The 12729-nt window shown below is 54.0% G+C and overlaps 1 protein-coding gene across 1 annotated transcript; it reads right to left on the reverse strand.

Moving 5' to 3' along the window:
- Positions 1-103: 103 nt before the first annotated feature.
- Positions 104-11820, reverse strand: VOLCADRAFT_106905 (uncharacterized protein; the record flags this gene model as incomplete). Its single annotated transcript, XM_002955641.1, has 14 exons — positions 104-881; positions 1447-1527; positions 1824-1887; positions 2321-2447; positions 3024-3219; positions 3437-3574; positions 4093-4318; positions 5104-5147; positions 7416-7570; positions 8065-8229; positions 9151-9755; positions 10193-10521; positions 10596-10714; positions 11719-11820. 14 exons carry the CDS (start codon positions 11818-11820, stop codon positions 692-694), a joined length of 2541 nt encoding a protein of 846 aa, XP_002955687.1. The 3' UTR covers positions 104-691.
- Between the last annotated feature and the right edge of the window lie 909 nt (positions 11821-12729).

A 12729-nucleotide genomic window follows, 5' to 3' on the forward strand; every position in this document is an offset into this window, starting at 1 on the left:
ATTTATAGGCGTGTTAATAATTCTTTCAATGACAAGGAATGATTGGACTTGCACGTCTTCGTTTTCATGTTGATGAGATTTCACGTGACAACATAGTATTTTTCCACTTTTACGTCCCTGCAGCACACACACCCGGTGCAGTCTGGCATCGATAGCAAGAAACACCCTGACACGGCTGTTAGTATATGTACAGTTAGAATGTAAAAACAAAACCGATTAATCTTCCAACCTCGTTTTCATCTCTCAAAATAATGGAGTTATACCTGGGTAGAATCCTAAAAACAGCGAAAGACTATCCCTTGCCTGTACAAGCAAAGTGGCCTCATGTCAGCAGGGATAGATAGGACAGCACAAATTTCGCTCAACTATATAACAAGTGCAGTTGTCAATAGGTGAGGCGTATAGTCACCGTCAAGATTCGAAAGGACATATACTGGCAGCACTACAAGCCGTGCCAGAGCATGACGCCCGCGAAAAGCAAGTCGTTGCAGGTTACTCCCAGCGAAAAACCTGGGTTCCATCCAACAAAAAACAAATTTGCCGCCCGCTATGCCGCAATTGCGGCCTCTGGCCACAGATGCCATATACCTGCTTGCATTTCGAGACCAAGGCTCTTAGGACATCACAGCCGCATATCCATCACACCCTGCTCGTGGTGGGAAAGAACACTGCAACATTCCTGCGTTCCCCTTCAATGCAGCAATCTGCGCGCAACCATGATCTGTGCCTGCTCCTCATGCGCCGCTGTCCCCTTGCTTGCAGCCTGCAGCGACGACGCTTCCGCCATGTCGGGGTCGTTCTTGTCCCGGATGCCCCACATAGAGCCGTGCAGCCTGCCGCTGTCCACATCCTTCTCCATGGTCCACTCGGGATCAGCATACCTTGACAGTGCCAGCAAGGGATGCAGAATGCACAACAAACAAACGCGGCAACAAACGAAGGGAAAGATGGGCGGACGAGCAGCAATTAAGGAATAAAAACTTCTCCCGTCCGGAAAGATAGTTAACGACCTGTTACATAACGGCCTGGGCAGGGTTACGGTAGCCGGGCTCATGCTAGCCATTGCTCCCGTTCTGCTCGATAACACAGTCCTGTACCTGATGCGAGCTGTACGTATGGGATTATGGAACAAATTGGTAAGATGACAGCGAGGATGTGCAGCGAGGCCAAATATCTATCGGAAGTTCTGGAGAAGGTTCTCCATTTCATCAGGTGCTCCACCGCTTCAAGTAACACCTTGAGAAGGTTAACATCTAATCAAGACTTAACGATCTACACCGCCTCGGCGGGAGAAAGGGGGGCTATTGGGAAGCCCTGTGTAAGAGCTGATTGCCAGCTGTCTAAAGAGCTGATTGTCAGACCCAGTGGCGAATGATTCCATCAACCGCCCGATAGAACAGCACTTTCTCAGCAGCAAAGTACATTCATCAGAGCCTCAGTACTAACCAGCAGTCGCCACTCTCAATCTGAAGCGCGTTGACTCCCCGCTCCACCCGGAAGAAGCCCATCTCGCCCCAGTACGTGCCCCTGGGGTAGGCAGGTAGGTAAGTGGACGAGCACACCGCGGTGGGGAGAAGATCAGGCGGGGCAGGAAGTTCAAACGAGGGAAACGACGACGCGGGGAAGCAATGGAAAGGCCTCCGCAGCCCTAGTATAGCGACGACGCAGCGCAAGTAGGCTGATACCTCTCTAGGTACTGTTACTTCTACAGTAACAGTACTTTTACAGGGGAAATGTCATGTCGCCCAAGGCCGTGACAAAGCATGAGCGCATGACTTTATTTTAGCGGTGAGGGTGGCCCTGACAACGCAGCGCGACCATACCAGCTGTTCCGCACAACCCAGTACTTGACACCGTCCTCGACGCCCCAGCCAACCACCTCCACGTCTGAGGAGATGAATACAAGGGAGTTACAATCAAGAAGTTACATGCGGCACGGGCAGAAGGTCGCACACGGGGGAATATAAAGTCAGGCATGGAAGGAGGGCGCAAGGCAGCGCGCCCTTCCACAGCAGTAGCGGCTGGTGCAGCCCTTGTAACCTGAGCTCCTGAAAACCCTCATTCTGAAGCTATCGAGCAAAAGATAAGGGCTTTGCCCCGTGAACGCCAACTAAACAAGTAATAACCACCATCCTAACGTCTTTCCGGTACCACTTAATTTCAAAAAAATATAAATTGATTTAGGAGACGATTGAGAAAGACGCGAACACCGACCCCGACCTCACTCAAGCCTTCACACCCATCCGCGAAAGAAAGCTCTAGGACCTTAAACGCACTCCTTGAAACGCACACACAAAAGTGCAATTCGCCCACAGCGCACCGTGATCCAGCTCCGTGTCCCCCGAGGTATCCTTATAGATGCCGCCCTTGTAGTGCCAGGTGAAGTCGTCAGGACAGGCGATGCCGCAAGTGATGGGGCCACGGTGGTAGATCTCCGACATCATGGCCTGAACAGGACATACACGACGCCATGGGCAGGTGAGCATGCTTAAGTAGGCAAGCAGGTGTGCGTTGAGCAGAAAGTTGGGGGCTCAGAAGAAAAAGGTGGTGGTCACGCAAGCGGGGCCAAAACCTCCCGTGGTGTTCGGGGCGGTCTCCGGCCCAGGCAGCCGGACCGCTGGAAAGGTGGGTGTGTATGGAAAGGCGGCTCTATACATCCTTATTTTTACTCGTACTTTTTTAAAGACTGATAAGGATGCATAGAGGAGAGAGAGAGCAGTATGGCGGAGATTGGGAAATGGCGGCGGCGGCACCACCAATTCTTTTTATACATATACTTCCTAGGAGGATCAATCAATTCGCTGTGAGCTTCCGGCAGCTGGCTGCCCCCCATACGAAACGCAACGTAAAGCTGGCCAGCAAGCAAATGCATGGAAGGTTCAAGATGCAACAATACTAACAGATTAATTAAAGTGCCATCAAAGCCTCGACTCGACTCACTCGACCCACTCACGTGTTGAAGTGCACAGCAGCTCCTTCCGTGCTCCCTCCCCAACACACAACCGCTACTCCCCCCCGCACACCTCCACAGATTTGTCCAAGTTGCCCCAGGCATTCAGGTAGTACTTCACGGGTCGCTCGATGGGCCAGCACGTGTCCACTCCGTTGATGGGCATGCAGTTGAGGCACTGCCCCTCCACCGGGCAGTGGCTCACTCCGGGGAACTTGGTGTGGTCGGTGGCGTTGTAGGTCATGCAGCCCTCGTCAGGTAGGCCAAACCTGAGGTGGGTGGCGGCATTGGCGGCGGCGGGAATGATGTCGCCGTGGTATCAGGACCCCGTGGCGGACAGGACCATCAAGGTGACGACCGTAGCGGTGACGGTGGTGGTGGTGGTGGTGGTGGCCCGGGGCGGGTACGGGTACATCGGCAAAGTGCTTGCGTGGGAAAGATAGGAGGTCGTGTTATCCTAGAGTTGACGCCTTACTGGGTACTTACTCAGCCATGTAAGAGAAGACGTCCACAGTGTCGCCGCCATCGCAACCGTGGCCATAGCCTTCAAATGCGGCGCAGTTGAGGAGGGTCTGGCGGGACAGCATCACATCGGGGCTTTTGGCCCTCTTCTTGATTTTGAGCCTGAAGAGCGCAGCGGGTGGCAGGGAGTGGGTGGTAGGGAGGACGATGTGGGCTACACTTGGATGCTGGAAATCGTTGACGGTTGAGGTATCAGTCGGGACGGGAGAACGGCGGCAAGCAAGGTTACGCACAAGCATGCGAGAAATGACGGCCTCGTACTCGTGGTGACGCGATTCGGCATAGCGGTTGGTGATTAACTAGTGAGGTTAAAGGCAAGGAAAACAGACGTACTAAGGAGGTAGATGGCTAAGCCTTGGACCTCACCTACCCAGCATTTTAGCATGAAACGAAATATACAGCTTGTATAGCAAAAATGATGACATGCATTTAAGATCGTGTATGACCGAAGATCACAAAAGCGCCGTTCCGGAAACGCCGTTCCGTTTTGGTTGGCAGGGGCCACGACGTCTCACGCGCGAATCTCTATTCACATGAGGTTGATCTAATCTAATATATTGTTGCATTGTTCGGACATGGCTATTCCTACGGCTTGCAAGGCTCAGGTATAAGGAACGCACCTGTCCTGAATCATGGAGAGTGAACCATGCACCCAGCAGCCGCCGCAATAATATGGGATGTGTTGGTTCCAATTTGCTGTGCAGTAGTTAGTTCCGTCTAAGTTGCACCAGTTGAAGTTCTTGGGGAGGTCGTGCTCACGCATAAGTGGTGCAGGCACATGGTTGCGGAAACGACGCTCCTGCGCAATTGGCTGCTTCAGGGCTTTATTGCGATACCCATGGGCATCTACAGATGTGGCCGCGAGCAATAGCACCAGAAGCAACGTAAGCACCCCCGAGACAGCTGCCCGATACGCCGAAGGCACCATCGTGCCAGTCAGTAACTACAAGCTACCGATTAGAAGTTAAATTGTCACGAGATCGCATGGCAATATCTTCCGCAAACTTAATATGCTCAGGTTAGGATTATGTAGGGCCCCCCTAACGGTCCTCACTGCATGCATGCGCCACGATCGCACATGGCAGCTGCATGCGAACATAAGATGCCAATTTATTTTCTTAATTAAGATAACAGTGCTATAATTTTAGGAGCATCCGTCTTTTATGTCGGCATGTTTACGTCACAACTCCGTCACGAACCCGACGTAGCGGTGCCCACCGCAACTGATTTGCTCATCAGCATTCCCCCATCCTCCTGTGCGAAATGAGGCGGTAAAAACTGTTATCCGCATTGGCACCTTTCTCATGTATGGCCACAGCTACCTGCCCCCTACGGTGGCTTTAGTGTTGTAACTGTATGATGTTTTTGCAGCTGTTTGTTTGCCCGTACGTACTTGCCAAAGGGGTATGGCGTGGTTGCCTTTGGGACATGCCCAATGCTGAAGGTGTTAGGGCTGGGCCGGAAGGTACTTGCCAAAAAGCAACCACTTGCCTTTGGAACGTACCCGGCGTTCATGTACAGGATAATGGTTAGGTTGGGGGCTGGTACATACAAAAAATCCTGTCGCATGCCGTTTTCCTTCTCTCTGTGCTTTTGGGCGTGTATGAGGATTGATGTATAATGCGACGCACCCGGCAAGGCCTGTTGAGCTGTTGTGAACTGCACTTGGCCGCATCTGTGCGTGATGGTCTCGCATCCGGGGGTGGCAAGCAAGGAAACCCAAAGAGCGTGAAAGCTTTGGGCCATGTCGAAATTGGACATCGGAGGGTAACGTATGACAATGCTGCGAAGGCCAAAGTTTATCGAGTAAAAGATCGGATGTGTTGAAGAGTGATCAACAAAATACTCTTCATGGATGAAGGGTATTTTCAGTGTTGTCGCAAAGGGTCCCGAACTGGTATGGAGACACATGGAGACCTGTTGAGCATCACAGTGGAGGATAGATGCTTAGCGACACACAAAAGTCTTACAGTACCAGGGGCACAACGAAACCCTACGTTTTCTGGGGCACGACGTATGGAAAGAGGCCCCGCAAGGGCTACACGAAGTAGGCGAACGAGTGGAATGGCTGATGAACAGGCCATTGCCAGCTGTGGTGTTAAGAGTTCAAGGACCGATTGGTGAGTAGTTGGAAGCATACGCGTCTAGATGTCCAGCCAAACGGGTACCCGTCAGATGGCAAGCAACTAGGAATTCACATGGCGAAGTATAAGCATCGGATGGGTCTGGCGGCCGAGCAAGCGGGCAGGAAGGAGGTGCTCCCGCATATCACAATGTTTGTCCCGCGTTCAGTGAATCGCAAGCTTATGCAGTTTAGGCTTTGCTGTTGGGCGTTGGCGGCTAACAGAGCGCGTAAGGGACGGCGTTATATACCTAGGGAGGAGCGAGTATGCCGAACTTTACACGGGGGGCCCCCCGTGTATGGGCCCCCCCCTGCTGCGGCACTGATAGCAATATCGAGGATGAGAAGCACATTTTTCTGGACTGTCCGGTGTACGACAGAATCAGACCTGATATGGATTTCCCACGCTTCGAAGGGGAGGACGCTATGAAGTGGGAACCTGAACGCCTGGCTAGGATGCTAGAACGTATATGGTCCCACCGCAACTCTATCGTTCATTAGGTCGTGAAAATGCTTTATCACTTGCTTTGTTTGAAGTGCGAGGTAGGATGTTGTTTATAGGCGATCTGGCAGCCCTTGAGCCCTCGGCTCGTATTAGGGCGGTTTGCAGGTACCCACGACCATGTAACACACACACGTGCGCGTGAAACTATCACAGACTCTCTATCCTCAATTTGCATGCAACCCTGCTAGTAGTTTCAATCCATCCGGCCTTTTCTTATGCATGAAAAAGTCGCGCCGTGCTGCACTGTGCCTGCATGAAGATACCATACCGAAATCGCAACACTGCCGCTTTTTCAACCTGAGAGCCTAAAATAATACAGATTCTGCACCAGGGTCACGATAAAAGATTGGACGGTCTTTGCGTTTGGGACACAAATTTCTCTGTTGGGGAATGGGCAGAGTGCAGCGGATATCCAAACACATGATTGAATTGGATCACCATGTAGTGAATATACGTAATATAATGTCGGATAGTTGCACAAATAGGTCAGAAATGCGCCGGCCCGCACCCCTGCCGTACACCTGAGTTTTGGTGGCTGCAGTTGTAGTTGAACAGGTTCGCATTACGGTCTTACAGTGACCTTGCTGAGACCTCCGATTTGTACCCTAAGACTTAGGTAAAATGCAGTCGACGGTCCTGCGTACACCGGCGTTCAGCGGCGTTCGGCCTGCTGTGTGCAGCAGGCGCGGCGCTGTCTCTGTGCACGCAGTTCAGCAGGTCAAGGGCGTTGTGGTGAGCACCAAGATGAACAAGACTGTCATTGTGGAAGCGGAGCGCCTAGCTACCGACCCCGTGTACTTTAAGCGCAAGAAGGTCACCAAGCGCTACAATGCGCACGATGAGTCTGGCACTCTTAACGTTGGGGACTTTGTTCGTCTGGATGGTACTCGGCCATTGAGCAAGACGAAGCGCTTTGTTGTGGCGGAGGTGCTCCGTAAGGCGGATTGAGCAATACTCCCAAAGACAACGCGCTGGAGCTAGCCGGAGGAGACGATGTTGGAGGAAACGATGTTCAATTTGACATTTCGACAGCTTGGAGGGACGTGGCGTTGAGGTCGGACAGAGCGGATGCAATCTTGCGGCGAAATTTTGTGCGTTTACCAGCCTTCGCACTGTGGAGTTTGCAAATCGGCTGTCCATACTGGCGTATGAGGTGCTGGTACTGGTCAATTCTGTGAGGCAGGGAACTGACACGAAGCTTGCGAGCCGTGTTACATGGCGGCCCAAGTGCTGGGCCGACGATACGTGTGTGTTTGTGTAACCCATGAAACAGGTTCCTCGAATCCACTTCTCCCATCGTTCACTGAACCTTGCACTTGTCAAGCTCGCTCGACAGCTCCTCTAGCGCGGGGTGCTGCTCCGCGGCTTCCCCTCCCGCTTCAGCGCCAGCCAGGATAGCGTTAATGTCGCGACCAGCACCCCCCGTCATCTCTTCCACGATGTCACCCGGCGGATCCCCGTAGGTTTGCATCTGCGGACAATAGAAAACATGTATATAATAACATGGATTATCGGGTGCCTATCATCAAAAGGGGCGCTAGAGCACCGTTCGGCAAAAGAGCACGTTATCCGCATGGTCAAACGACGATGCGGATAACATGCTCTTTTGCCGAAAGGTGCCCTAGCGGCCTGCAACGATTAAAGTAGACACCGAAACGCGGTAATGCCGGAAGGGCACGGGAGGAAGAGGGTATATGGCTACAGAGCCACATGCAATGTGGAGTGCAGGCAGAGCGTAGTGGGGAAGAGAGAGGCCGGGTTTGGCGCATTTGGCTGCGTGCTTTGCGGCCTACAACACCAGCAAAACGCCATGCACGACATGCAGTAACCACCGCAGCCATGCATGATCAGCAGTTTGAGAACCATGGCAATGAAAATCCTTGCGCCCATAGGATGCCTGTCCTCCATGTGCGTCCGAACCAGCTCTTCTCCTCCTCCCCTTCCGGTCCCCCTCCGGCTGCTCACCTCCTGGATCAAATCCATCAGCTTGGCGAAGTCGGATGGCGACGTCTCGTAGTGCGCACACACTCGTTGCACCGACTCGTACTGCGCCACGTAGCGCCGGTAGTCCTCGGCCGGAAGCATACCTTGGTGGGCCTCCAGCCACGGCGGGTAGCGGTCGCGAATTTCCTAAAGCAGGTGCGTAGCACAGAGACATATGATGCATAATTCGGTAACCAGTAGGTCATCAAAGGTAACGGTCTTTTGATACTGTATTGAAGTGCAAGGAGCCTGATGAGGCACAGACAGCTGTGCACGGCAGCTGCACAAGCGGCCATGTGCCCGCCCAATGCCCACGATGTGCGAATAACAAGAAGCCATGCGCCGACTGGTGCAAAGCAGCCCAAGCGTGGGTACAGCGACGCGCGAAGACTACGCCGTCGCTCGTCTGTGTACGCCAGAACGACAGCTTGCAACGTTCCTCACGCCAAGATTCCGTTTCACCCTCCGAGATAAATAATATGATCGAGATGATGATGTGAGTCGTCGTGGGGCCTTTTTGGATGAGGAAGCACCTGCCGTCTGCACCACCTGCCAACCCGCATAAGGTCCTCTGCGCAGCCCCTTGTGGAGCTGCACACACGTAAGATGAGCAGTACCACGCAAGACAACTCCGTGAGCTTTGGGTCAGTTGTCCTCACCCAACCCCGCGAGGCGCTTCAACATTTGAGGGTCTTTGCGAAAACTAGTGCCAAACAACCCGCCCCAACCCCTTTCCATGCCGCCACCACGCACACCTTCCCGCCACGCGGCGCATCCCGCTGCGCATCCTGGCGTCCCGACAGCTTACCCACGACCTCAGATCAAGAGTATCGCTTACCAAAACCATTGCTTTATGCAACTCATCGATAATCAACTTTCTCGGTATGAATGCAATTAAGGTTATAGCCAGGGCAAAGTGCACTAGGCACGCGAGCCACACATCACCTCTCCCAATCCTGACCTCCTCCCCGTCTTTGCCTCTCCTGCCCCTCCCTGCCCGGTCTTCCTGGCGTTCGGGAAACCTCGGGTCTCACGTGTCTTCTCCTTACTCTCCAACCCTAGCCGCACCTTCAGCGGTCCATACAACACGTCCTTGCTTAGCAGGTGCTGCATGATGTAGTCGACCATCACGCCGACCCCTGCCGGCGCTGCTCCCTCGCCGTCACCGCCACCACCACCGGGCAATCCCAGCCCGCCAAGCTCCCGGAGCATTGACGCCAGCCCGCCGCCGCCGGCACCGCCGCCTGAACCTATGCCAAAGGGCAGGCCCCCCGTGCCGCCCCCGGCTGCCCTGGTCCCCGCGCCGCCTTCTACATGACCTCGCGTCTTCTTGGCCTGCTGAGACACCGTCCTGCGTGTCTGGTGGGCAAGTCCCGCCAGGCGCGACGAGGCCAGCGCGTCGTCATCATCGTCGTCCGCCGCCATGGCGGAGTTCGAAGGTGGCCCGGCACCGGGGGCCCCGCCGTGGCCCACTGCTGGTCCGGCCGGTCGGGCCTCTGTCCCGGCTGCAAGCCCCTGCATGCCCATCATTTGCTGCAGCATCGCCGCGAACTCCGGAGGCGGCGGTGGCGGCGCGCCGTCGTCGCCGCCGCCGGGGGCGCCGCCATCTGGCGGCACGAGACCGCCCAGTATACGGCCAAAGAGCTGCGCGAAGGGGTCATCCTCGCCTAATTCTGCGCCGGGCGGGGCGGGCCCTGAAACCAAACCAGGATGTGCGGTCGCGTCGCTCCCGAGGCTCCGAAGAGGACCGCCACCACCGCTGCCGCTGCTGCCAGCGGCGGCACCGGCGGACGCCATGAGGTCGGCCAAGCAAGCTGTCAAGGAATCGGCGTCTTGCGGCTCCGATTTTTCGCCTGTGGCAAAAATTTAATTATTTTTATTCTCACAGGGACCCAGATATGCAGGAGAATGAGAATGAGAATTTCAGTAATCTCTAAACTACCTCGCAAAGCGAGAGTGAGGCCAACCATGCTACGTAACCACCTGGGATAGCTGCCCGATCTTAGCGGATTGCCATAAGCCGCACAGCGTTATTGCGCGATGACATTCGCGAGTCAGATAAGGCATTGGAATTGTGACAACCGCTTCAACTGCCCCGAGGAATACCCACCCAAGCCAGCCTCTTGCAGGAGACTCATCAGGTCATCCGCAAGGCGCTGCGCTTCCGCCGGAAGTTTGCGTGTAGGCTTGGCCACTCCTGAAGCGCCTTCTTCATCACCAACATCGTCTCCTTGCTCGGCATTTTGGGGAAGAGAGGGGTGGGCTGCGGAGTCCGCGGTACCGCCGACGGTTTTTTTTAACCGTCGACCGAGTAAATCGGACCCTCCGAGACCCAGCCCGAGACCTTTCGGGGCAGGTTTGAGTCCCACTGTTGAAGCTGGAGGCTTATTTGTGGGCTGGGCATCGAGGAATGCTTGGGCCGAGGTAGCAGTCGCAGGACTGTTGGGGTTTACATAACGGCGTGGTGTCAGGAAAGGGGCTCTAGCGCGGTAAACCGTCGCATGTGCACCCACCTTGTGCCGCTTTTGTCCTGCTGCTGTTCTATTGCTGAAGTAGCACCTTGTTGTGGCTCCTCAAAATCGGCAAGCGCCTCTGCAAGTACAGTGCCGGAACATTGCCGGCAACGTTGCTCCTGTGCCGATGATGACAAGAAAGTTCATCCTTCCAGCTGCTAACCTTGAAGAAGGTCTTCTAGGTTGCTTGACGCCATTGCTTCAGAGACAACACCTGCGCGACGATGCTCTGGCGATGCCTAGCGATTATCGCGCTAGCTGCTATGTAACCGGTGTGGGTGCCTTGTGTGTTGTGTAATCCATTATGGAAGAATGGCAATAGGAATCCTTGTGTGCTTGGTGGACAAAACTGGCTGGATGACAAATGAATGCTGTACAGCAGTTTGCGCTGGCAAACTTCCAGCGGCTTAGGCCAGCGGGTGCAAAAGCGCGATTCCAGTAGCTCGAACCGTAATACGCATGAAGCTTAACATGGTACACGCTAATTTGATGCGCTTAATTTAGGCTGCATGCAACCCTGCAGCCTTGCAACGCTGTAACACCATGGCGCCCAAGGCCATGAGGGAGCCGTGGGGGCCATGTATTGCGGTTTGAAGGTGCACATGGGTGGCATGGCGATGACCGGGGGTGCCCAGGAAACAACTTAGGCTTGGCATTACCTACAGACTGCTGCAGCACATTTACACCACATTTTCCGTGCGCATTTCGCGTTCGCTGACTGCAGCACCGAAACTTGGCTGGCTGATCAATCCCGTCGATAATGAACGTGAATATTGTCGGACACCGGTGCACGAGGGGACGGGGGGAGTTCCTGAAAGCACTTAGCCACGAAGAGCCTGGGGTAGAAGCACCGTCAGGTAGGGTAGAATGGGAGCCTTTTGCGTCAGATTGTTCGTGGATCCCGATTCGCTTGAAGATATGGTCAGGTAACAGCTCTGAACTGCTACTCGGCTAGGGGCTGAATTCTTCCTTTACCCGTTTTGTGGTCCTGGTTGTATTCAAAGGCGAGCTGTTGGTTAACATGTAGAACGTGGGCAGTTTACGCTTGGGGAATAGCTTAAAGCGCCATGCACCATGCGCGACGGAAGCGCCAAGATTCTCCACAGCTTGCCCCGGGTCGTACCAGGCTCCGCAAGGAGCAGAGGTCCCCAACCAATGACGCAGTGGTCATAAGCTTCCTTCCAAAGAGTGAGCGGCGCATGATGTGGACTAATTTTGGTAACATTTTATCAAGGCACAAGCAGCAGGAAAGAAACAGGACTAGGTCCTTACACCGCGGGTTTAGCGGAGCATGGCTCCCCGGAGGGATGAAGCCTGGACCAGGTTGAGACGTGCAGTAAAACGACGCATTGTGATCTCGCTCCGCATTGTGACCTCGCTTTAATCTTGCAACTTAGGATATGACTCTTGACACCCTGACGCTTTGGACAGGGACATGCGGTCCGGCAATTGCCACATTCCGTGGCAAAATCCTCCCTATAAATGTCAAGCTTATCATGAGAGCAAACGTTCTTGTGCTTTGGGAGGGGCCTGATAGTGGAAAAGCGTTTTGATGGCGCTAGAACCTCCGCGTCAATCGGGGTCGCCAAACATGGAGGCAATACGAGCTTTATAACAGTGAAGCCTACTTCCATATGGTCCCTAACATCCACAAGCAAGTATTGCAATCCGCATTAGCTCAGATAGTGCAACCTGTACAGTTGTTGTACAAAGCGTCGTGGCACCTTTTATGGGACGGTGTGACGCAACCATGCATCGGCCCAATTTACGCTAAGTAACCTCTCCCTCTTATCTATGGCTCCGGTTCTAATAAGATGCTTCTGCTATCCTGGACAGATATAGCTGTCTTTTGGAAGAATTGAAGCCTAAGTAAGTACTATATTTGATTTAGGATAATAAATAGGTGACCATTTTATCGGTCGCTTGACAGTCGACAGACGTTCACGGTCAACGAGGAACGCAGCGACGCTTTCCTCGGTCACATTTCGCGATGGGCTACAAGAGCATTAGCAGCACAATAGCAGCCAACGTGGAGAGTGGTTTGTCAGATTCTTCGAGCGATGATTTTTCTCCACCCAAGTTTCAAGCGAAGCTGCCTCTCCCCCCAGCGAAGCTGCAGCCCAGCGACAGTTCC

The sequence above is a fragment of the Volvox carteri genome (genome assembly GCF_000143455.1).
Source record: "Volvox carteri f. nagariensis unplaced genomic scaffold VOLCAscaffold_53, whole genome shotgun sequence".
Taxonomy (NCBI): domain Eukaryota; kingdom Viridiplantae; phylum Chlorophyta; class Chlorophyceae; order Chlamydomonadales; family Volvocaceae; genus Volvox; species Volvox carteri.